Source organism: Salvia hispanica, chromosome 5 (genome assembly GCF_029641045.1).
Source record: "Salvia hispanica isolate PSC_SH4W2 chromosome 5, Shi_PSC_v1, whole genome shotgun sequence".
Lineage (NCBI taxonomy): Eukaryota > Viridiplantae > Streptophyta > Magnoliopsida > Lamiales > Lamiaceae > Salvia > Salvia hispanica.
This window is the reverse complement of record NC_142696.1, coordinates 16,347,413-16,371,819: the sequence shown is the minus strand read 5'-3', so window position 1 is coordinate 16,371,819 and position 24,407 is coordinate 16,347,413. Positions and strand designations below refer to the sequence as shown.

Genomic DNA, 24,407 nt, shown 5'->3' with positions numbered 1-24,407 from the left:
ATTATTTGCATCATTGGATTAAAGAGGATATGTGACAGTCTTGCCCTGTGTTCTACGGGTCATATTCAATGATAATGGACCTACGGGTCAAAGAAAAATGTGCAAAGAGGGGCCTTTGTGGAAAGGTCAAATCAAAGAGGGGCCTTCGTGGAAAGGTCAAATAATTAAAAGGGACCTTCGGGTCGTATATAATGGAAATCCAAGGCAGATACCAGGCTTGATCTATCACAGAATAATAAAAAGAACGAAGAGACATATGCATATGAATATTAAATTGTTTATGATATTTATTACTTCCGGTGATATATGTGGTGAAAGAATGTTTTTGGTATTTGTATACACTGAGTTGTGGCTCATATAAACCACTAATATTTTTTAGGAATAAGATATTAATGATGTGTGGGTTGATATGAGTTATAGTTATTATAAGGGTCGGCGGCTGACGCATTTTTGGCAACCTTCTCCTCCTCATCATTTTTGCATATAGATAAATATATAGTATATAGAGTTATGAGAGGGTCCCACTACAGTTTAGAATTTTTGAAATATGTACTCGATAAATGTTGTTGGTTTTTGGAATTATATAATATGTGTGTTTTATTTACTTGACAACGCGGATTACTTTTTTTTGAAATTTTGAATTTATTTATTATAAGTAGTTATGTCAGAGGGGGTTGGGTGTGACATCGCAAGTGTTGGAACAAAGATGGCTCACAGCGAAGTGGCTGGCTGATCGTTACTTAGAGAAAATCAAAGCCAATCCTCACATTCCATTGTCTGCAATGCGGCAGTGTGTGGATGAGGAGTTCGGCCTTAAAGTTGGTAGGATGAAGGCATATCGGGCAAGAGATACCGTATTAGAAGGCATTTTTGGGAAGGAGGGACTCCAATACCGGAAGTTGTTCTACTACAAATCCGAGTTGGAGCGGACACACCCTGATTCAAGTGTGCACCTACACTATTAGAATTTCAGGGATCCTGACACTGTAGGCCCCAGATTCCTTAGGTTTTATTGTTGCTTAGGTCCTTTAAAAAGGGTCGGATGCATTTTTGCCGTCCAATTATCTTCCTAGATGCTTGCTTTTTGCGAGGTATGTATAGGGGCCAACTGATGACGGCTACTGGAATTGATCCCAACAACGATTGGTGGCATATTGCGTGGGCGGTGACTGAGGCAAAGAGCTACGCTAAGTGGAGATGGTTTCTCTCCTACCTAGCCGAGGACCTACAATTGCATGAAAATGCACCTAGATACGTCTTCATGTCTGACCAGCAAAAGGTATGTGTTATGTGCTTTCATTATAACGTTTATACTTCAAATGTGATTTTTTATTTACTTATACTTTGTATGTGATTTAACCTATACATTAATACTTCAAATGTGGTTTTTGAATTACTTTATACATTGTCTGTGATGTAACCTGTACATTAATACTTCGATTGTGATTATAAAGTGTAGAGTTTTTTTACACATGTGTTGGTGTTAACTAAGTATTGGCTTGTGTGTGTTCCATTTGTAGGGCCTCACAAAAGCCATTCTTCAGGAGTTCCCACAGAGCGAGCATCGGTTTTGTGTTCAACACATATACAACAATTCAAGAAGCGATTCATTGGGGAAAGTTTTAAAGAGATGTTGTGGGAGCTTGCGTCCAGTACAACCAACGAGCAATATGAGGATCAAATGGATGAGTTTCGGAGTACATATCCCCAAGCACATGAATACCTACTCCATGTTGCTCCGAAAGAAAAATGGGTGAATGCATATTTCTCCACGCATGTCTGCTGTGATATTATCCTCAATAACATATGTGAGACCTTCAATTCAAAAATAGCAATTGCTCGAGAGTTGGCAATTATCACCATGTTGGAGGAGATTCGGACCAATCAGATGGAGAGGATTCAAATTAGTGGTCAGTGGGTCAAGACCTACGATCACCCATTGCCGCCCGTTATCAAAGAGATCGTGGATAAGTTTTACACGAGGACTTCTTCTTGGAGATAAACATGGAACGGAGAGGATTCGTACCAAGTGTCGGGACCGTCTGACCAGTATGTAGTCAACATGCGGGAATTTACATGCTCCTGCAGATTATGACAGTTGACTGGGATCCCCTACACTCATGCAATCGCAACAATCAACAAGAATGGGTAGGATGTATCAGACTACGTCTCCCGTTATAATTTAAGGTCCACAATGTCGATGCTGTACGAGAATGTCCTCTACCCAATCAATGGGATGGATAATTGGCCGAAGACTTCTGCTGTTGGATTTGAATTGGCACCTCCAAGGATGAAGCGACAACGTGGACGGCCGAAGAAACTCAGGCGCGAGGAGCCCCAGGTTCGACATCACGAGAATGGAGCAGAGTCACTAAGGCGAACCTATGTACTGAGATGTCGTCGGTGCGGAACAGAGGGTCATAACAGGAGAACTTGCACCAATGATCACCAAGGATAGCTGGGATGATCAACCATAAACAAGGGCAGAAAAGTCAATTCGTGAAGGAAGTCTACCCTAAAAGCAAGGGCAGTGAGATGTCCTTATGATGTTGCAGAAGGTGTTTTTGGGATGTCCTTGGGCTTGTCCGCCGGGATGTCCGCCCCAATTGGGATGCTCTATGAGAATCAATCCAATTCGACCGAAGCAGTGCACGAAGCTGTAGCCAGTCGCAGTTGCTATTCATGAATAAACCATTCTTCTTTAGTACGTTATATCGAGGAAGCTTACTCTTTACATACCGAAGTAGACTTTGTCCTTAGATCGATGCTTGAATAAGATATACAAATAAAGTAAAATGTATTCCTAAATACAAAAGAGAAAAAAAAAAGAAAATTATTTGAATGAATAAATAGTTCATGATTTTATTCGATCAACAAATCATAGGTATTCACAAGTGCAAAAACAAATCCTTAGTAAAACAACAAACCAGTAGTTCATAAACTTTCAAAAACTTCTTTATAAACAATATTATCAGTAGAATCACTTGTTACTCGACAAACTAAAATCTTCAAACCTTCACGACTTGTGACTCTAAATATAGCAACATACTGTTGTCCCTACTGACAACGACTCCATATGAAAGTTTTACCAATATCTCCATAACCATAAAAAAATATTCCTCCCTCTGTTGAATCCACAGATGACATTATCGTATCATGAACATGAAGTTGCTCATCGGTGAACTTTGAAAGAAAGTCTAAGTGTCTCTTGCTAAAGCTTCACGATTATCCTATAATCACATCTTAGTTGATTTTTTATTTCTTATGTTTAATTCATTGACCATAGCATAACTTGATATGTATGGCCAAAAACTAAATATATTTTTAATATAGAATAAAAGATAAATTTCTTATTATAAATTTCTTTTATCATGTCATATACTTTAAAAAGTAAATAGAAAAAAAAGTTTATACTCTATTATCTAAATCTAAATTTCTCCATTAAATCCAATCCCAGATGTACACAAATTAATATTCCGCGCCTCCATATCACCCCTGTGGATCCATCTCTTTTTCTCCCTCACTCTTCGTCCCTTTCTCTCTCACCCCTGCGGATATCATCTCTCCGCCTTGCTGTCTCGCCTTGCCGCCCCTCAACGCCTGCCTCGCCGCTCCACCGCCCTGCTTCAACGGCGTCGTGGGGTACTTCGTGCATCCGAACGGGCACCTACACAACCATGATGACGGCACCGGCAATGAGGAGGACGAAGATGACAGTTTCAACCGTGATGACCACTTAATACTCCCGCATTGCTGAATCTAATTCTATTTCATGGTAAGCACCATTTTCCTCACTTCTGGATCTGCATAATCGAATTGCATATGTTGCAGGTTTTTTTATCTATTCATGAGTGTCTTAAACTTCTTGGAGAAGTCATTTTTGCTGCATTTCATTGGACCAATATTTATTTTAATAATTTCTGCCTTTTTGTTTCCCCAGTAGATTATTTTCCTGCCTATATGCATCATAGTGGCAGTTTGGTGAATATCTCTACAACTGCCACTTTAGATAGTTATAGATTCTTCTCGTTCCTCGCCACAGCCATGGTCACCTGAAGTCCAGACGTCCACCGGAGAATCATCATCCACCGTTCCAGCCAGTTTGTTTTGTAGCAGTAGTAGTTTCATCGCCCGGAGCGGCATAAACAATCTTTAATTGCTTTCCTAGTTTAATTTCTACTAGCTTTCTTCGTTGGATCTGTTGCAAACTTAAATCTTGTTGCCTTTTGAAGTATTTCGTTAGAATCCAAACGTTTTAATTATGAAGTTTTTTTTTTCGCATCTCTCTTTGGTTTGAATCTGCTTCATTCTACCTAGGAAAGTTAGATCTAGTTATCTCTTTCATTTTCTAAGTGTTTGTGCATGTTTCCGCTTGAGTAGGTTAAATCTGGAGTTGTTAATCGAAATTTCAAGTTTCATGTTTCAGTTTAAGTTTTCGTGCATGAGTTTCTTATTTCGCATTGTCATTGCCACCTTGCATGTTAGCCAGTAGGAATAATCTGCAGTTTTAGCCGTTAATCTTTAAGTTTGAGCTTTTAATCGATGGATCTTGTGTTTGAAGTTGAGAATTTGTGTTCATCCATGGAATTTGTGTTCATGTAATTTCTGTTGATACTTGTTGAGGAAGAAAACATCACAATCCACTTTTGCTTTGGACCACTTTTCCTTTTTAGTTACTTTTACTTTTGTCCTTTACTTTAAGTTTGTACCCTCTAGACCTGTCAGAGTTGTCACCCAGTCACCAAATATACCCTGATGTTCTATATTTCCTCATTTAGTAACTGTCTACTTTCCACATGTCTCTGAGATATCTTGTCCCCTATTTTCACGTACACAGCCACATGCCAGTCACTTTCACGCCCACTAGTCAGTAGAGTACCATCTTTAATTTTCATCTAGGTAGAATCTCAACCCAAAAGCATGGTAGCTAACCAAAACCTCCCAGATTATCACCGCAATTATCCGAACGTGTCCATCTCTGTGGGATTCGACCATTACCTCCACTATACTAGCCAGTAGAAGTGGGTTGAGGAATTTATTTGATACCGGGTTCCGGTCGTCGTGTCAACGACTCAGCTAGGTTGGGTTTTTTATCCTGATCAGTTGGACGTACCCTTAATTTAACAAACACAACACCGAAAACCTGAGACTATCAAAATGGCGCCGTTGCTGGGGATGGATGTCGTTTATATCTGCTATTGTGTGTGATATTTTGGTGTATATATTGTCCATAATTTTTCCTTTTCTTTTTTATTTTAGTTTATGAGAAGTAACTCGGCTCCTGGCCAGTGGAGACCAAGGATACTTCCTCGAGGAACGACACTCGTAACCACTCGTTCTGGCCTGTCGACAGCATTGTCTGACCTAGGCACGAGTAGCGACGAGGAGAAAGAAGACGTAGAATACCAACTCTCGTAGCTTCCACCCCAACCAGTAAGAGCACCGGTGAGAATGGCTGATCAAGTTGAGGACGATCAAGAGCTCGCAAGCCATAGTGGTCACCCCAGGCCAAACAGCCTGTGATGTTAAACCCAATGTTATTGCAATTTTGCTAACATACTGTGGAAAGAGTTACGAGGGACCCTACGAGTTCCTTAATGAGTTCTGCAAAATCTGTAAGGCGCAGAGGAGACCAGCAGGAGCAAGCGAGGATGAATACAGATTGAAAGCCCTACCGTTTTTCCTAAAGGGGGAGGGCAACACCTGGTTCATGCGCCTACCAACCGACTCCATCAACACGTGGGCCGATTTCAAGTCAGCTTTCCTAGCTGAGTTTTTCCCTTCTTCAAAGATAAGCGCACTGAAGAGAAATATATCATGTATAAGGCAAGAGTACGATGAGACCCTGAGCGAGTACTGAGAGAAATACATGAGTCTTCTGGAGTCATGCCCGAACCATCGCATGAAGGAAATAGAGGTGCACCACACCTTTTATGAAGGAATGAACAAGGAGACGAAGGATTTGGCGAATTCGTCATCCGGAGGAGACTTCACACAGCTGAGGGTCAGCGAGGCGAAGAAGGTCTTGCGCAAACTGTTGAATGCAAAGAAGACGTACGACCACACAAGGGACGAGTGCAGCAGAGATAGAGTAGCAAGTGCTTCGGCTACTGACCAGGAAGAGAGGATGGATCTAAAAATGGAAGAAATGAAGAAGGAGTTGCTGAGCGCAATCAAGCAGAATACACCACCGCCCTCTCCAACTGGTGGCAATCAAGCTCCAGAGCTACCCTACGATCAACCAACCGATCAGCCTAATGTGGAGCAAGCCAACGCCGCCGGATTCTACAACTTAAATGGGAATTGGATTCCGGGAAGCAGCGAGACACACCATGGGGGGACCACCCGAATTTTCGATGGGGAGATGGGAATCAGAATCAGAACCAAGGCCAAGGTCAGAATCAAACCAACCCTCACCCGAACCAAAATTTCAACCGTGGCCCAACGAATCCTGACCACCAGTCTAACTGGGCAGGAAGGAACCAGCAACCTCAGAACCAAAACCCTCAAAACCAAAACCCGAATCCTGTTTATGTGCCACCCCATCAGCGAAACTACCAAAACTACCAACACCAAAACCAGTCCCATAACCAAAACCAAAATCAGTTTCAAGGCCAGAACCAGAACCAAAAAACCAAGACCAGTACAACCCTCCTGCCCAGTATAACCAATACCCACCGAACCAAAACCAACCAAATTTCCTAAACTACGAGCAGAACAAACCCCCCCCCAGTACAACCAACGCCAAGGGTCCAATCAGTCTCACTACCCCAACAGGTCAAGGAGGTCTATGGAAGATATGATGAGAGAAATGCTCGCTGCACAACAGAGTATCAAGAGTGATTTGCAGTCCAATAATGAAGTAGTGCAGGGGATGCAAAGTGCCCAGAAGGAGCATAGAGCAAACATGGATATGATGAACAGGCAGTTAGCCCAGCTCGCAAACTCGGTGGGTGAAATGAAAGGGAACTCAGGGAAACTCCTATCTACAGTCCATGTACCTGAAAAGGCAAACGTGAGTAAAATCACATTGAGGTCAGGAACTGCTTATGATGGACCTCAACTCAAGAAACCAATTGGGGAGCCTAGTAGGACGAAGGTAATGAGCGATACCATCTCAGTGGAAGAACTCAAGAGGCCTCTGCCTCAGATGGAGGAACCGTTTTTCCTAGATAAAGAGCCTACTGAGGAAGGAAAGACGAAAGAAGCACCGCCTGGGAGCGGGTTTCCTGAAGAAATAGTACCCACGCCGGAGCCTCAAACCCAGGAGGCACACAAGAAGAATCCGAAAAGGCTTGCTGAAGAAGCTAAGGGGGAGAAACCGTTTCCCTATCGGTTTGTTACAAAGAGGAAGAAGGAAAACCCTGTGGATTTCCTATCGATCTTTGGGAAGCTAGATGTTACCATACCATTCCTCCAAGCCGTGAGACTACCCCGATGGGGAAGTTCATCAAGGAATTCATAGCCGGGAAGGCCCAGGAGGATGGAAAAATAATGGTGGAAGGGATAGCGTCAGCTATTGTGCAGGAGAAACTACCACCCAAGAGAGCCGACCCAGGTATGTTCACTTTACCCATAACAATTGGAGATGTCAAAATCGAGCATGCAATGTGTGATATGGGAGAATCTATCAATGTTATGCCTTTATCCATTTATAATCGGTTGAAGGGGGGTAAAGTTGTCAAACACTAAGGTGTTGATCTAACTGGCTGATAGGTCATGTATAAATCCTGAGGGTGTGTTAGAAAATGTGTTGGTAAGGGTGCATGATTTTACTTACCTTGCTGATTTCTATGTGATTAAGATGAGTGAACCTGAATCTAGGGAGTCTAGAGGGATACTGTTAGGGAGACCATGTTTGAGAACAGCCAAGACAATCGTGGATATGGCTGAGGGGACAATATGCATTGACTTTAATGGTGACAAATTTGTTTTTGATATCAATGAAGCCATGAAAAAGCCGATAGATTCTGAAAATCTATGCTATGTTGATATTATTGACCCCCTAGTCCAAGATTGTTTTCAGACCGAGTTATTGCAGGAGAAACTCCAAGCTTTAGATGTGTATGCATAGGCTGATGTGGAAGCAGCTGCATGGTGTGATATAATCAGTAACCGAGGATTAACTAACGAGGAGATCGAAGGAGCAATTAAGGATTTCTGTCAGAAGTCGAAAATCACGGGAGCCGCAGGGACTTTACTACCAGCCAGTATAGAGGAGATCTCAGATGGTGAGCTAGAGCAAGAGGGGGATTCTGAATAAAAACCCTCTACCGACAGACACACTACCCCCACAAGTCGAGTTAAAGAAGTTACCAGCAAACCTTAAGTACGCCTCCCTCAGGGAGGAAGACTCATTCACTGTGATCATCAATAGCGGGCTGACTGAAGAACAAGAGGCGAGGCTACTGACTGTGCTGAGTAAAAACAAAAAGCCGATTGGATGGAGCCTTCCGGATCTGGTGGGGATAAGTCCAGATGTCTGCATGCACCATATTAGGTTGGAGGAAGGAGCCAAGGCACATCAAGATTAGAAAAGTGAACCCCAACATGCGAGAGGAGATACTAAAGGAGATCTTGAAGTTGCTCTCGCTAGGAATTATATATTCGGTACCAGATAGCGAATGGGTCAGTCCGATCCATATGGTTCCCAAGAAATCAAGGATCCAGGTGGTTAAGAATGAGAGGAATGAGCTAGTGCCCACTAGATTGGTCACTGGTTGGCGAATGTGTATAGACTACCGCAAACTCAACATCGCAACCAGAAAGGACCACTTTGTTGGAACATATATACTAAAAAGCATTTTTCGAGTTTATTTTGAATTTGATAAATTGCTTGTATATTGTAAACACTCTTCATTTAATGAGAATAATAAATGTTTTCTTCATACTGTGTATTTTACTTTAATGAGTATTGATCGTATTTAATTATATATAAATTATATAATTAAAGCGTCGGAAGGTAAAATCAGTCTAAGTCTTCTACATTGAAGGTTGGTCGTGGAACAGGTCATCACAGTAGGTGGCCCAACCGGTACCTTGTAGAAGTAAAACTTTTTCACAACCTAGATAGGCTTTGGCTACCTATCGTGAAAGGTTGCAGTGTCCATCCGAAAGTCGTCTTTACCTTGAGAATGACTAGCGACACTGGTGTGGTATAGCATTGAATGGATCTAAAGTATAGACACGTCTTTGTTGCTATCTACTGTAAGACGATGTCTTGGATATTTAATATTTCCTAATCTTTGTAATAATATAGGACACACGTTATTTAATCATACGCTGCTTTGACTTATCAATAGGTGCGGGTTTTTCGTAACCCAATATTCCTGATATCTTGGGTAGTAGTAATTAATAACTAGTATGGTGTCAGTTTTATTATTACATCGAATCGTGTGCCTGCGTGGTTTGACTATATCCCCAAGAGGTGTTCGAGAGAAGTTCTATTATTCGGAAACCCGGCCGGTTTGGATTTAATCCAAGAATAAATAGAAAAGGAAAAGTATATTTTGATATACATCTCGTACTAGACAAACTCTTGGAAATAAAAAGATATTAATTAATTTAAAGTCTATAGCAGACTACAAATTAATTAATGGATATAGAAAGTCTTAGACACGGGAAATAATATATTAAAGAGGTTAACCCGGATTGCTTGTAATCACGGATTTGATGGGCGGTCAGTATTTCTTCGATAGTGGCACAAGAAATATTCCATTGGCCTTATATTGAATTATGGGTTATAATTTAATTAGTAAAGACGGTCCAATTGGGGAGGCCCAATCCAAGCCCATAGATCCCTAACCTAGCCCATCATAAACTCTATAAATAAGGATGTAAGGAGAGGAGACAAATACACAACACAAAAACCCTAGCCTCCACTCTTTGGTTTTCTTGTCTTCTCCTTCAAGTTCCATATAATTTCTAAAAGATTCCTCCCACAAGGAATTTAGATCTATAGAGTTAAGGGTCATAGGTTAGAAGATCTTTGGTTTTGCATTTACAATCAAGTTTCAAGATCTACACGTGGAGAAGTAGCAAGCCACTTCGATTCTTTGGAGAATCATTGTTGTAAGTATTCAACATCATAATTTAATTTAAATTATGTGATTTATTGCGCAATAATATGTCTTTACATGTTCTAGCATGAAATTGAATCGATACACATAATCACCTAAATAGATTCCTTTTGTGGATTTATTTGTTTATGTAATTTCCGCTGCGATTTCCCCAACAATTGGTATCAGAGCCATGCTTTTAGGCTCTGATTATGTGGGTTTAATCTAGTTTTTTCAAAATTACATGGATCAATGAAGAATATTTTAGATCTATAAGTGAATACTCTAGATCGGCTAAAGAACATTCTAGATCTATGAATTTTATTCAAGATTGTTGAAGAATGTCTTGATCTACAATAGAGTACTCCAAGATCTATAGAATATATTCTGGATCTATTTTATATAGTTGTTAAATGGAATATTCTAGATCTATAAGAATATTCTTAAGAATATTGTAGATCTGTGATAGTTTATTCTTGATCTATGTTTATTGTGTTCTACTTGTGTAGATCTACATATTTGAAAAATATGATGGATGATTGTTTTCATGCTTGCAATATTGCATGATTGCTGAATCTTGTTGTTCTTCGTTTTATTGTAAACCCACGGGGGTTGACCGTGGTAGATTAGGATTTGTTTTTCCCTTGTATATTTCTTTTGTAAACAAATGTAATAGTTAGAATACAAAGAAATGTAATACAATGGATCAAACAGGATGAAGAACGAGACCGGCGAGAGAGACCTAGGCGGCGGCCGAAACCCTAGCGGGCTCGGCCGAACGCAGATCTGGTCGGCGGCAAGCGGCGGCGGCGGCAGGAGGCCAGGCGGTGGTGGCGGCTGCTTTGTGAAGCAGCGGCTGCGGCGCTGCAGTGGCGGCAGCAGGACAGCGGCGAGGCAGCCTTGGTTGTGGCTGAAATCCTAGCGGGCTAAGCCGCATGCAGATCAAGGCGGCAGAGCAGCTGGCGGCGGCATGGCTAGCGGTGGTGGTTGCCGGTGCTCGGCGGCGGGTGGGCAGCCCGATAAAGACGGTGGCGGCACGGAACCCTACAAGGCGGCGGCGGCTAGTTGTTTTTATTTTAGGGCGAAGCCCTAATTAGGGTTTTAGATGGCCCGATTAATAGGCAAGGCCCAATGTGTGGTCTTGACCTAATTTTTATGCCCTAGACATTTGATTTATTCAAATGGGGTATATATTTTTTTATTTAATCCTTTTTATCCGGAGTACCATGGTTCATGGAAAGGATAAAATGTGATTTATTTTAATTATTTGGTTTTAGACACTTAGTGGTTTAAAATCAAATGATTTATTTGATTATATGTGATGTGACAAAGTGTGCAAAATTATTTGCCCATGTGATTTACATCTTATGTGAGTTAAATAAATTATTTGCTTGCATGATAATCAAATGAAAACCATTTTATTAAAATAACTAAGCGATAATTACGAACAGTCATGTTGTATATGGTCTCCATAAATTGTATTCAAATGTGAAGTAAATTAGATAACATTTCGACCTTTCTTTAGAGGAGTTGTGTTATTAGTAATATTTACAGTTTTCATAAGATTTGAATAACTAAAATGGTTCTTTTAAATGAAAGGCATATTTCTGAAGGAATATTGTGACCAGTGGGAGCAATATTATCATGAAGTGAGCATTGTTTAAAAGATGTTAACCATGGTCTTAGAATCTTATTGAGTGGCGTGCGACCTTTCTTCAGAGGAGTATTCAAAGCGAGATAAGATTCTTGAGGACTAGAATTATGGTACTAGCTTAGGCAATATTAGGCAGCCATGCCATTCTTATGGTCTCTGGACTATCTGTCGGTATTGTGACCAACAATTTTTTTTTAAAAATCTAAATAATCCATGACATCTTTTGGTGCTTGTTTATTTAGCGTTTTAATAGCATATGTGATTCTTGAATGTTTTATGGTTTTTACATTCCTTCATCATGTATGGTTGTATGATGAATACCTTTTATTTTCTCAGTCAATATCAATTATGTCGCTCAATCCATTATCTGTGATCTTGAAAGAAAACAAACTTGAGGGGCCAAACTATGTAGACTGGAAACGTAATTTGGATATTGTTCTCATCGCTGATGATTATAAGTTTGTGCTTGAAACTGATTGCCCCGAAAAACCTGTTGATAATGCTTCTGCGGAACATAAGGCCGTGTATAATAAGTGGATAAAGGCAAATGAGATGGCGAAGTGCTATATTTTGGCTTCTATGTCAAATGTGCTTCAACATCAGCATCATTCCTACAAATCCGCTTATGAGATCATGGAGAACCTTAAATCTCCTTTTAGGACTCAGAGTCGATCTGCTAGATCTCTAGCGATTAGGAGTCTCATGAATAAGACGATGAAGGAGGGCACGCCAGTTAGGGACCATGTCCTTGAAATGATGTGCCATCTCAATCAAATTGAGGTCTTGGGAAGATCGATAGATCCAGATTCTCAAGTAGACATAATACTCCAAAGTCTTCCGACAAGTTTTCAACAGTTCAAAGTCAACTATGAGATGACTAAGCAAGACCTTAACTTGGCTGAGCTTCTAACTGAGCTTCAAAACGCTGAAGGCATTTATGCCCAAGCTAAGCAAGCTATGTTGGTTGACCGCGCCTCCAGTTCCAAAGTCACTAGACCTAGGAAGGATGGCAAGGCGGAGCAGGCTGCCAAGGGATTGAAGGCAAGGAAGGGCAAGAAGAAGGTCAAAGCAAGAAAAACTGACAAGTGTTTCAAATGTGGTGAAAAGGGACATTGGAAACCTGATTGCCCCAAAAAGGGTAAAGGTCCAAATGGTCAAGGTAAACACCAAGCTCATGTTCTTGAAACTTACTTAGCAACTATTTCTACCCATCAATGGGTAGTAGATACGGGAGCAACTGATCATGTATGTTTCGATCCTGCTTTATTGCAGGAATCAAGGAAACTAAGTGAAGGGGAGATCACTGTCCATCTGGGGGATGCTACTAGACTGGGAGCGATTGCAATGGGAGCTGTTTATATTCACATTTCTAGTAGTAGAGTTTTAGTATTTAACAATGTTTTATTGATACCTTCGTTTAGAAGGAACCTGATTTTGGTTTCTAAACTGGTTTTTGACGGATATTCTATTTCTTTCAATGATGCTTGCATTATAAGGAGAGATGATTATTTTATCTGTCAAGGTATCATGGATAATAACTTGTATACTATACGCTCTACGCATCATCTTTGTGAGTCGAATAACATATCTGTTTCTCGCAAGAGAAAAGCTTCACCACACGATGTGAATGATATGTACTTATGGCATCTAAGGCTTGGGCATGCAAATCCTAGAAGGATCCAAAAGTTGGTGAGCCTTGGCTCAATAGAGGGACTAAGTTTAGACCCTTTTCCAACTTGCGAATCCTGCTTGGAGGGCAAGATGACCAAGAGATCCTTTAAGATCAAAGGAAATAGAGCCAAGGAAGTACTAGATCTTATTCACTCGGATGTGTGTGGTCCATTCCAAATTCAAACTAGGGGAGGCTATGTATATTCCATCACCTTTATTGATGACTATTCAAGACCAGCCCAAGTCTATTTGATGCAACGCAAATCAGTATCTTTTGAGAAATTCAAACTATTCAAGGCATTTGCAGACACGCGTCATAGTAAGACTATAAAAGCCTTACGATCTGATTAAGGAGGCGAGTACCTTAGTGATGAATTTTTGGGCAACTTAGCGGAAGCTGGGATTGAATCCCAACTGACTGCACCTGGCACTCCTCAACAAAATGGAGTTGCGGAAAGGAAAAATCGAACATTTCTTGAAATGGTTCGATCAATGATGTGTTAGTTGCCAAAATTCCTTTGGGGCTTTGTGCTAGAAACAACGTGTTATACCCCTAATAACTTACCTACAAAGTCAGCACCTAAAACACCTCATGAGTTATGGACTGGGCGTAAGTCCAACCTAGATCATCTCAAGATATGGGGTTGTCCGGCGCATGTGCTAGTAAAAGATCCAAGTAAATTGGACTCTCGCACAGAGGTATGTTTGTTTGTGGGATATGCCAAAGGAACAAAAGGCTATGAATTCTATAGTCCTCAAGACAACAAAGTATTTGTAAGCACAAATGAAAATTTCTTGGAAGAGGAATATATAAAGAATCAAAAACCCCGAAGTGTAATCACTCTTGATGAAATGAGAGATGATGGCATTCCAATTACACAAGAGAAAACTCCACAAGAAAATATTGCACCACATATTACAACTTCTACTCCTACGATTGTAGAGCCTCGTCGTAGTGGGACGATTTCAAAAGAACCAGAAAGGTGGATTGGTCTGGGAGAGTCTTCAGACTCAGTTTTCGGTCATCAGGAACCTGACCCCTGGAACTACAAAGAAGCAATAGATGATTTGGATGGTCTCACCTGGATTGAGGCAATGGATTCCGAATTACAATCAATGGAGGATAAGGACGTTTACGACCTTGAAAACCTGCCCGAAGACTGCATTACCATTGAGAGTAAGTGGTTATTCAAACGTAAACGAGGTCCGGATGGGAAGGTTAAATTGTTTAAAGCCAGATTAGTGGCAAAGGGATATACCCAAAGGGAAGGCATCGATTATGATGAAACCTTCTCGCCCTTCGCCATGCTTAAGTCAATTCAGATCCTTCTATCCATCGCAGCCTACATGGACTGGGAAGTATGACAAATGGATGTCAAGACCGCTTTCTTGCATGGCAGTCTTGAGGAAACCATTTACATGAAACAACCCGAGGGCTATGAGGTTAAGGGCAAGGAGCACATGGTGTGTAAGCTTAAAAGATCCATTTATGGACTCAAACAAGCATCCAGAGCATGGAACATGTGTTTCGATAAAACTGTTAAATCATTTGGTTTTGATCAGTGCCCAGAAGAGAGCTGCGTATATAAGAAAGTTGAAGGTGCAAATGTGGTGTTTTTGGTACTTTACGTGGATGACATCTTACTAATTGGAAACAATAATGAGATGTTGTTGTCCGTAAGAAACTGGCTGTCTACCCAGTTTGAGATGAAAGACTTGGGAGATGCGGGACACATTCTAGGAATCAAAGTGATTAGAGATCGCAAGAAAAGAATGTTGTGCTTGTCTCACGAGTCCTACATCGATACTGTACTACAACGTTTTAGCATGGAGAATTCCAAGAAGGGTTTCGTTCCTTTCAGACATGGAATTCATCTATCTAAGGAGATGTGTCCTAAGACACCTGCAGAGATAGAGGACATGAAAAGGGTTCCATATGCTTCGGCAGTTGGAAGTCTCATGTATGCTATGTTGTGTACGCGACCTATATATGCTTTGCCGTAGGCATGGTGGCTAGGTATCATTCGAACCCTGGACAAGACATTGGACTGCAGTAAAGAATATACTCAAGTACCTGAAGAGGACTAAAGAGTATGTTCTAGTTTACAAGGCATCTGATCTATGTCCTATAGGGTACACGGATTCAGATTTTCAATCTGATCGTGATTCGAGGAAGTCTACTTCTGGTTATGTGTTCACCTTGGGAGGTGGAGCAGTTATATGGAAGAGTGCAAAGCAGAAATGCATTGCGGACTCGACTATGGAAGCCGAGTATGTAGCTGCTTCTGAAGCTGCAAAAGAGGCTGTATGGCTCAAGAACTTCCTAAAGGAGTTGGGGTGATTCAGAGTTTGCCAAAGAGTATCACAATCTATTGTGATAACTCTGGAACTGTTGCAAACTCAAAGGAACCACGATCCCATAAGGAAAGCAAACACATTGAAAGGAAGTATCATATCATTCGGGAGATTGTACAGAGAGGTGACATACAAGTAGTCAAGATTGCAACAGAAAACAACCTAGCTGATCCTTTCACGAAAGCCCTATCGGGTGGGACGTTCAATCGTCATATGGAAGGCATAGGTGTTAGATGCATTAAAGACTCAAACCTGCTTTCTCTATAAGTGGGAGAAATTGAAGAAAATTGACAGTAGTACACTCGAAAGCATGTTTGAGTATAAGTGGGAGATTGTTGGAACATATATACTAAAAAGCATTTTTCGAGTTTATTTTGAATTTGATAAATTGCTTGTATATTGTAAACACTCTTCATTTAATGAGAATAATAAATGTTTTCTTCATACTGTGTATTTTACTTTAATGGGTACTGACCGTATTTAATTATATATAAATTATATAATTAAAGCGCCGGAAAGTAAAATCAGTCTAAGTCTTCTACATTGAAGGTTGGGTCGTGGAACAGGTCATCACAGTAGGTGGCCCAACCGGTACCTTGTAGAAGTAAAACTTTTTCACAACCTAGATAGGCTTTGGCTACCTATCGTGAAAGGTTGCAGTGTCCATCCGAAAGTCGTCTTTACCTTGAGAATGACTAGTGACACTGGTGTGGTATAGCATTGAATGGATCTAAAGTATAGACACGTCTTTGTTGCTATCTACTGTAAGACGATGTCTTGGAGATTTAATATTTCCTAATCTTTGTAATAATATAGGACACACGTTATTTAATCATACGCTGCTTTGACTTATCAATAGGTGCGGGTTTTTCGTAACCCAATATTCCTGATATCTTGGGTAGTAGTAATTAATAACTAGTATGGTGTCAGTTTTATTATTACATCGAATCGTGTGCCTGCGTGGTTTGACTATATCCCCAAGAGGTGTTCGAGAGAAGTTCTATTATTCGGAAACCCGGCCGGTTTGGATTTAATCCAAGAATAAATAGAAAAGGAAAAGTATATTTTGATATACATCTCGTACTAGACAAACTCTTGGAAATAAAAAGATATTAATTAATTTAAAGTCTATAGCAGACTACAAATTAATTAATGGATATAGAAAGTCTTAGACACGGGAAATAATATATTAAAGAGGTTAACCCGGATTGCTTGTAATCACGGATTGGATGGGCGGTCAGTATTTCTTCGATAGTGGCACAAGAAATATTCCATTGGCCTTATATTGAATTATGGGTTATAATTTAATTAGTAAAGAAGGTCCAACTGGGGAGGCCCAATCCAAGCCCATAGATCCCTAACCTAGCCCATCATAAACTCTATAAATAAGGATGTAAGGAGATGAGACAAATACACAACACAAAAACCCTAGCCTCCACTCTTTGGTTTTCTTGTCTTCTCCTTCAAGTTCCTTATAATTTCTAAAAGATTCCTCCCACAAGGAATTTAGATATATAGAGTTAAGGGTCATAGGTTAGAAGATCTTTGGTCTTGCATTCACAATCAAGTTTCAAGATCTACACAGGGAGAAGTAGCAAGCCACTTCGATTCTTTGGAGAATCATTGTTGTAAGTATTCAACATCATAATTTAATTTAAATTATGTGATTAATTGCGCAATAATATGTCTCTACATGTTCTAGCATGAAATTGAATCGATCCACATAATCACCTAAATAGATTCTTTTTGTGGATTTATTTGTTTATGCAATTTCTGATGTGATTTCCCCAACACACTTCCCCTGCCATTCATCGATCAGATGCTGGAGCGACTAGCTGGGAGGAAGGACTTCTGTTTTTTGGACGGGTACAGTGGCTACTTCCAAATTTATGTGAACCCTGAGGACCAGGACAAGACTACCTTTACCTGCCCGTTTGGAACCTATGCATACAAACGCATGCCCTTCGGCTTATGCAAATCCTCAGGTACATTCCAACGATGCATGATGAGCATATTCTCACATTTGATAGAAGATTGCATAGAGATCTTCATGGATGATTTCACGGTCTACGGAGACTCTTTCAACTCGTGCTTACAATATTTGGACATCGTTCTGGAGAGGTACCAAGCAAAGAGTCTGGTTTTGAATTTCGAAAAATGTCATTTTATGGTCACAGAAGGAATCGTCTTACGGCACGTGGTGTCAGAAAGAGGGATCCAAGTGGATCCAGCCAAGGTAGATGTCATATCCAAACTACCTTTTCCTTCTGATCAGAAGGGGATAAGAGGGTTTCTGGGGCATGCTGGATTTTATCGAAGATTTATCAAAGACTTCGCCCAGATCGCCCAACCTCTTACCAGATTCCTTCAGAATGAGGTGGAATTCATCTTCGACGATCATTGTAAGGCTGCATTTAACCTTCTCAAGGAGAAGTTGTTATCTGCACCAATCATCGAGGCTCCTAACTGGGATCACCCCATTGAGGTAATGTGCGATGCGAGTGACTATGCAGTGGGAGCCGTACTGGGTCAGAAGATTGAAGGAAAGAGGTACGTGATTTTCTATGCGTCGAAGACCCTGAATCAAGCCCAACGGAATTATGACACCACCGAGAAAGAAATGTTGGCTGTTGTTTATTCATTCGAGAAGTTCAGGAAATACTTGTTAGGATCCAAGGTCATCGTCTATACTGACCATGCGGCCACAAGTATCTCATTGCAAAGAAGGAGTCAAAACCCCGACTGATCCGATGGGTACTCCTATTGCAAGAATTTGACTAGGAGGTAGAAGACAAGAAGAGAGTTGAGAACAAGGTAGCAGACCATTTGAGCATAATAGTGCAAGAGGGAAATAGCGAGGATGTGCAAGATCGATTCCCAGAGGAACACTTGTGTGAAGTTAACTTTTCCACGAGGAAAATTGATTGTGAAGAAGTAATGAAGCTTACTGGTTAGGATGCAACGACCAAGGGTACAGAGAAGGTAGGGCAAGAACCCTGGTTTGCAGACCTAGCCAACTACCTAGTAACGGGAGAACTTCCAGGAGTGCCAAACATTACAAAGGTTCAGAGGATAAAGATCAAGAGTGAAGCAAAGTATTATTTCTGGGACGATCCATATTTATGGAAGGCAGGAGCCGACCAAGTTATAAGGAGGTGTGTTCCTGATTGGGAGCAACGAGATGTACTGATACACTGCCACTCCTTGGCATGTGGAGGGCACTACGGACCTAGAAAAACCGCAAGGAAGGTGCTGGATAGCGGATTCTACTGGCCAACTTTAAACAGAGATGCATACGAGTTTTGCAAAGGCTGTGACCATTGCCAACTGACTGGTGGAATCTCCGCAAGAGATGAAATGCCACAAGTCTCAGTGATTGTTTGTGAAGTATTCGATGTTTGGGGCATGGATTTCATGGGTCCTTTCCCTTCATCTTACGGGAATTCCTACATCCTGGTGGTAGTCGACTATGTATCAAAGTGGATCGAAGCCAAGGCCACAAGCACTTGTGAGTCCAAGGAGGTTGCTAAGTTCCTCAAAAGTCATATATTCAGCCGATTTGGAATACCAAGGGCGATCATATCCGATCAAGGAACTCATTTTTGCAACCGTACAATTGAAGCCTTGATGAAAAAGTACGGGGTCCATCACCGCCTATTTAGTCTCTACCACCCGCAAGCCATTGGGTAAGCGGATATCTCTAACAGAGAGATAAAGAGCATCCTGGAGAAGACAGTCAACCCTTCCAGGAATGATTGGAGCACAAGGTTAGAAGATGCTCTGTGGGCGTATCGAACAACCTACAAGACACCTATAGGAATGTCTCCATACCGCATTATCTTTGGGAAGATGTGTCACTTACCCGTGGGAATTAAGCACCAAGCGTACTGGGCAGTGCAACAAGTTAACATGGATGCTAGAGCATGTGAGGAGGAAAGGAAGCTGCAGCTACAGGAGCTGGAAGAACTCAGATTGGAGTCATTCGACTCATCCATGTGGTACAAAGAAAAAACTAAGATGTGGCACGACAAGAATCTGAGGACCAAGGATCTCCAAGTTGGCCAGAAAGTACTACTCTTCCAGTCGAGACTGAAGCTAATGCCTGGGAAACTCAAGTCAAAATGAACAAGAGCTTACATCATCACCGCACTTTGTTCTAATGGAGCGGTCGAGATTTCAGGGAGTATCCCTAACTCTAAACCTTTTTTCGTAAATGGGCATAGGCTGAAAATATATAGGGAAAATGCGGAGATGTGTGTAGTGGAAGAAATTCCACTACATTTTAATATCACCTAATGATCAGTAGGATAGGGGCTTGGAATTCCACCTGGCCAACTCTATATGTCTTGTGCTTATTGACCAGGTAGAATTTCAAACACCCTCAGTAATGATGTAAATATTGTATATACTTAGTGATTTAATTTTAATAGAGGCAAGTAGGAAAATAGTAAAAATACCAAAATAATTTTCGGGCCTTAAATATTAATTTGGAGTATGTACTGACCACGAGAATACCAATTTGGTGAACCTTTGAATTATATTTAAGAGTCCCTTTCTCACTTTATTTCCATTTTTAGTTAATTTAGAGGGAGATGTTGAGTAGAGGTTTGAATTTTGTCATCTGGTGTAGCTTTGCAGGGCAAGGACAATGACTGGGAAGGCGCGTGCAGTAGAGACGTGACAGGAGACGTCCAATCAGCTGCGAGAAACTCTCAACCATCTCTCCTCCGAACAGTCGCAACCTTGAATAGCCTACAACCGGTCAAAACCCTCAACTGGCCACTCCTCTATAAAAACCTCCACCGCCTATTCCCCTTCACCCTTACAAACCCTTACCTGCATTCTCTCACCCAGAAAACAACCACCCCTATAACCCACCGCCGATAACCACCGTCAACCGCCACCAGAAACCTAGAACCACCATCAAAATGGGAAAAAAGAAAGTGATTCACAAGCAAACCTCTACCACCGGTGAGAAACATTCGGAAGACCCGACTACCATGGAGGCGCGACCGCCAAACCCGCAGCAGTCTCGACCAGCGCCACCACCGCAAACTCTGGTGATGGTCCCGTTGGACGCACTGGCAGCTTATCTCAGGCAGCAAGACCGAATAGAGACTGGATGGCAACTTTGGCGGGATTTGGCCAAATCGGAGGAACGCCGGCGATACCAACCCCATCCCAAAAATTCCGACCACCGTTAACTCGCCTACCACCGTCCCAACTTCCTCGGCCCCCACTTCCAAAAAATCCTCTCCAACGGCAACCACACCGCCGGAATCCGAAACCCCTTCCCCAATACACCCACAAATCGAACCCATTGACGCAATTTCCCTTTCCTAATTCCCCTTTCCTCCTACCAAGATCCTTACATGGGAGAGACAAAAGAGAGAGAAACAGAAGGAAAGGAGGGTGAAGCAAAGGGGAGCGAAAAGGAGGGAAACAAAACGGAGGAGACACCGGTCATGAAGAAAATATCCCAAGAGGAGGAGAAGGGGGAAATAGATCTAAACAAGATGGCCAAGAAGCAAGGGCTGATGACTGATGATGAATTCCAGTCAATTTTGAATAAGGTACACAGGAGGGAAGCGAGCGCGAACAAGATGGCTGAGGGTCTGGACCTCGCATCTCAGGCAGTAGGGGAAGGTGAACATTCTGGAGTAGCAAATGAATCGGAAAGTGTTGCCCACCAGTCAGTGGAAGATGTGGAAGAGAAGCAACCTGAAGAGGAAGAAGAGAGACAGAAATCAGATACACCCCAGTCAGAAGCAAATGAGAGTGAAAAAAGAACAGAAGAAGAGGCCGAGGTACAACCCAAAGCGAGTGAAGAGGAAATTGGTGTTGATAAACGACCCCAAGACAGAAAGGCAGAAACCCAAGCGAGTGTCACAGAGATGCTTAGGAAAGTGGACATCCAGCAAGGCGGGAGCAAACACGGCAGCAGATGCAGTGGAGATATCTAGTGAAGATGAGAGGACTACTAATACAAAACCTGGGGAGGAGTCCTCGACAACTAGCCATGAGGACGCGCCAATGGCAACAGGGACTCCAACGCCAAACGACCAAGAGGAAGAAGCTGATAAGGTGGATGAGGGTCTGGACCTTGCATCGAAGTCAGTAGGTCAAGAGGAAGCGATAGATGACAACACCCGTGCCTGCGTGGTGGCCGAGCCTACTGCCTAGGAGGAACCTTCAGCACCAGCCATTGAGAAGTCTAAGGAAGAAGAAGATGAAGACAAGTACCTCCAGGAGAGGAAGCGGAAAGGGAAGAACCCTGCTAAGAAGAAGCAGGTCGTCAAGAAACAGCGCACAGTCAGCACCAGTACAGTAATCCGAGAGCCGGAACAGAGAAGCTCCTCACGCCAAGGGGGAATCAGTGACAGTGAGTACACCTCCAGCAAAGAGTCGGAGTCGGAGAGTGACATCTCTCTAGACGGTGAGGAGTACCATGAGCAGCAACTCCCCGACAACCACCGCGAGCTAGTCCACCCTCCGGTGGAGATAGTTGTATACCAACGGTGGCGGGTAGAGCTCACTGATGAGCTCATGGAGGACATGAAGCACTACAACACAAAGAAGCTTCAAGTTGCCTTTGATGACAAGGAGGATAGCAGCAACCAAGTGAAATGCGGCAAGGTACTCCATATACCCTCTCTGATTGAGTTGTCTGTGCGTGACTCTTTCCTGGCCAGTATGGGAGCATTGGGTTTTGAATGGTTGTTAGAAAATAGAGACCCAGAGATATCGGTGAGGTTAGCCAAGGAGTTTTTCACTACGTTTAGGTTACAAGTCACAACAGACCTAGACGAGGTGTCAATCTCCTTCAGAATGTTTGGTAGGAAGTTGTCTATGAGTCTGATTGAGTGGACTGTGAGATTAGGAATGTGTAGCTTGGAGGAGGCTATAGGACCTGAATGGAGAAGCCGAGAGAAGGGAATACCAAGGAGGCACGTGGACTATGGACCCCAGGAAGCCTGGGAAGAGATGACCCATCCCACTGCTGGCCAGTTCGCCTCCATCTTATCCAAATCAACCCACTTCAGCAACCCCATACTCCGACTGGTACAACTTTACTTGGGCTACAACTTACTAGGCCAGACTAATTCAGCCGCCAGGACATCTATGACCGAGTTGTACATGATGTGGTGCGCTAGCCACGGGAGGAGGCTGCACTTGGGATTCTGACTGCCTACCAATGCCACCTGATAGCTACCCAACCAGCCAGGAACTTGTCCCTCTGCCACATACCAGGAGCCTTCGTGCGCAACATCATTGTGACCGAAGCAGACGACCTATCTCCAATGTACATGGTCGACTCTCCTGGCCTATTTGATATCCCCTTCTTCGTCCGCACCAACATCGTGTACTATCGGGAAGGAGTCCCTCAGTTCTACCCAATGGGAGAAGTCCCTGGTGGGAGGACACAAATTGGGAAGAACGAACAAGCACAAGGACAGAGACAAGCCAATCTGGAGAGGGCAATAGCTGAGCTAGCAGAGGAGAACAGCCAATCGAGGGCAGAGATGGCGAGACTGACAAGCTTGATGAAAAGTGTGCTCAAGGAGCTAGCAAGAGGAAAGGAGAGTACCAGAGCTGGACCTAGTGGCCACGGAGGCCAGGATGATGAACCCACTGAACCAGAGAAGGAGGAAAGCAATGGACCGGAAGAATCAGAAGAAAATCAGATAGAACCCGCTAAGGAGGAACCCGATGCATCACCTGCATAGAGCCCTGCCCCAAGGAGGAGCAGGAGGAACCTTCGATAAGGCACCCCGCCGACCAGTTAGTTTTCTTTTTAATTTTTTGTTTTTCTTTTATTTCTGTTTTTTTATTACTTTTGTTGTGTAGGTAGGATTATATGTGTAGTTTATGTTTGCAAACCCCATTCACAACACTTAGCCTATTTAATAGTCTAAGTGTGAGAAGTAAAGGGTTTGCTACTTTGGCGCATGTTTTTATGTTTATATGTTTCTGTCATATGCATGCTAACTCACACTTAGCTTACTGCATAGTCTAAGTGTGAGGAGTTTATATGTTTATGTGTCATGTTTTGTCATATTGTATTATGTTTGTTGAGTTCAAGTATGTATATAAATCTCTCCCACATAGCCTATTGCATAGTCTAAGTGTGAGAAGTTTTTAGATATAGTATGTGTTTTATTATAAATGTGTGTCTGTCATACTAGTCATTCCCATTTTGCACTTCACAGCCCGTATCTGGGGTAGACACTTGTGAAGAGAGAGGGGGGAACAAATGGCCAGTATGACATGTATATATGTGTTATTCGAGTCAGTTGCATGTTAGTGTCTTTAGGATTTGTTTAGGTCTAGGATTTATGTGTGTTTTTATGAATGGACTTAAAACTCAACTGCCTCAAACTGACGGTGAGGGGAATTGAGGGAGATAAGGCATGCTAGAAAACATAAAACCACCCCCCCAGTAACTCCTAGTCAGTATAGATGATGCAAGTATGAAGGAAAAAAACCCATCCTTTAGGTCAGACACGAAAGCCCTCTTAAATGGTCAGTTAGAAGCCTAAAGTGGAACTACTTTCCACTAAAAACATATAAAAAAAAAAAAGAAGAGTGGCTGCCACATGATGTCTAGGGCAAGGTGACAACGTGTAGCAAACCCTGAAGGCAGTAGGAAACCCCCCATCGAAAAAAAT

The 24,407-nt window shown here is 42.1% G+C and overlaps 1 protein-coding gene and 1 pseudogene across 1 annotated transcript; both read left to right on the top strand.

Moving 5' to 3' along the window:
• The first annotated feature begins 1,111 nt into the window (after nucleotides 1-1,111).
• LOC148926358 (uncharacterized) lies at nucleotides 1,112-2,458 on the top strand (annotated as a pseudogene).
• Nucleotides 2,459-12,060: 9,602 nt separating this feature from the next.
• Nucleotides 12,061-13,004, top strand: LOC148926357 (uncharacterized). Its single transcript, XM_089059099.1, has 3 exons — nucleotides 12,061-12,753; nucleotides 12,820-12,871; nucleotides 12,985-13,004. Exons 1-3 carry the CDS (start codon nucleotides 12,061-12,063, stop codon nucleotides 13,002-13,004), a joined length of 765 nt encoding a protein of 254 aa, XP_088915225.1.
• Nucleotides 13,005-24,407: the final 11,403 nt, after the last annotated feature.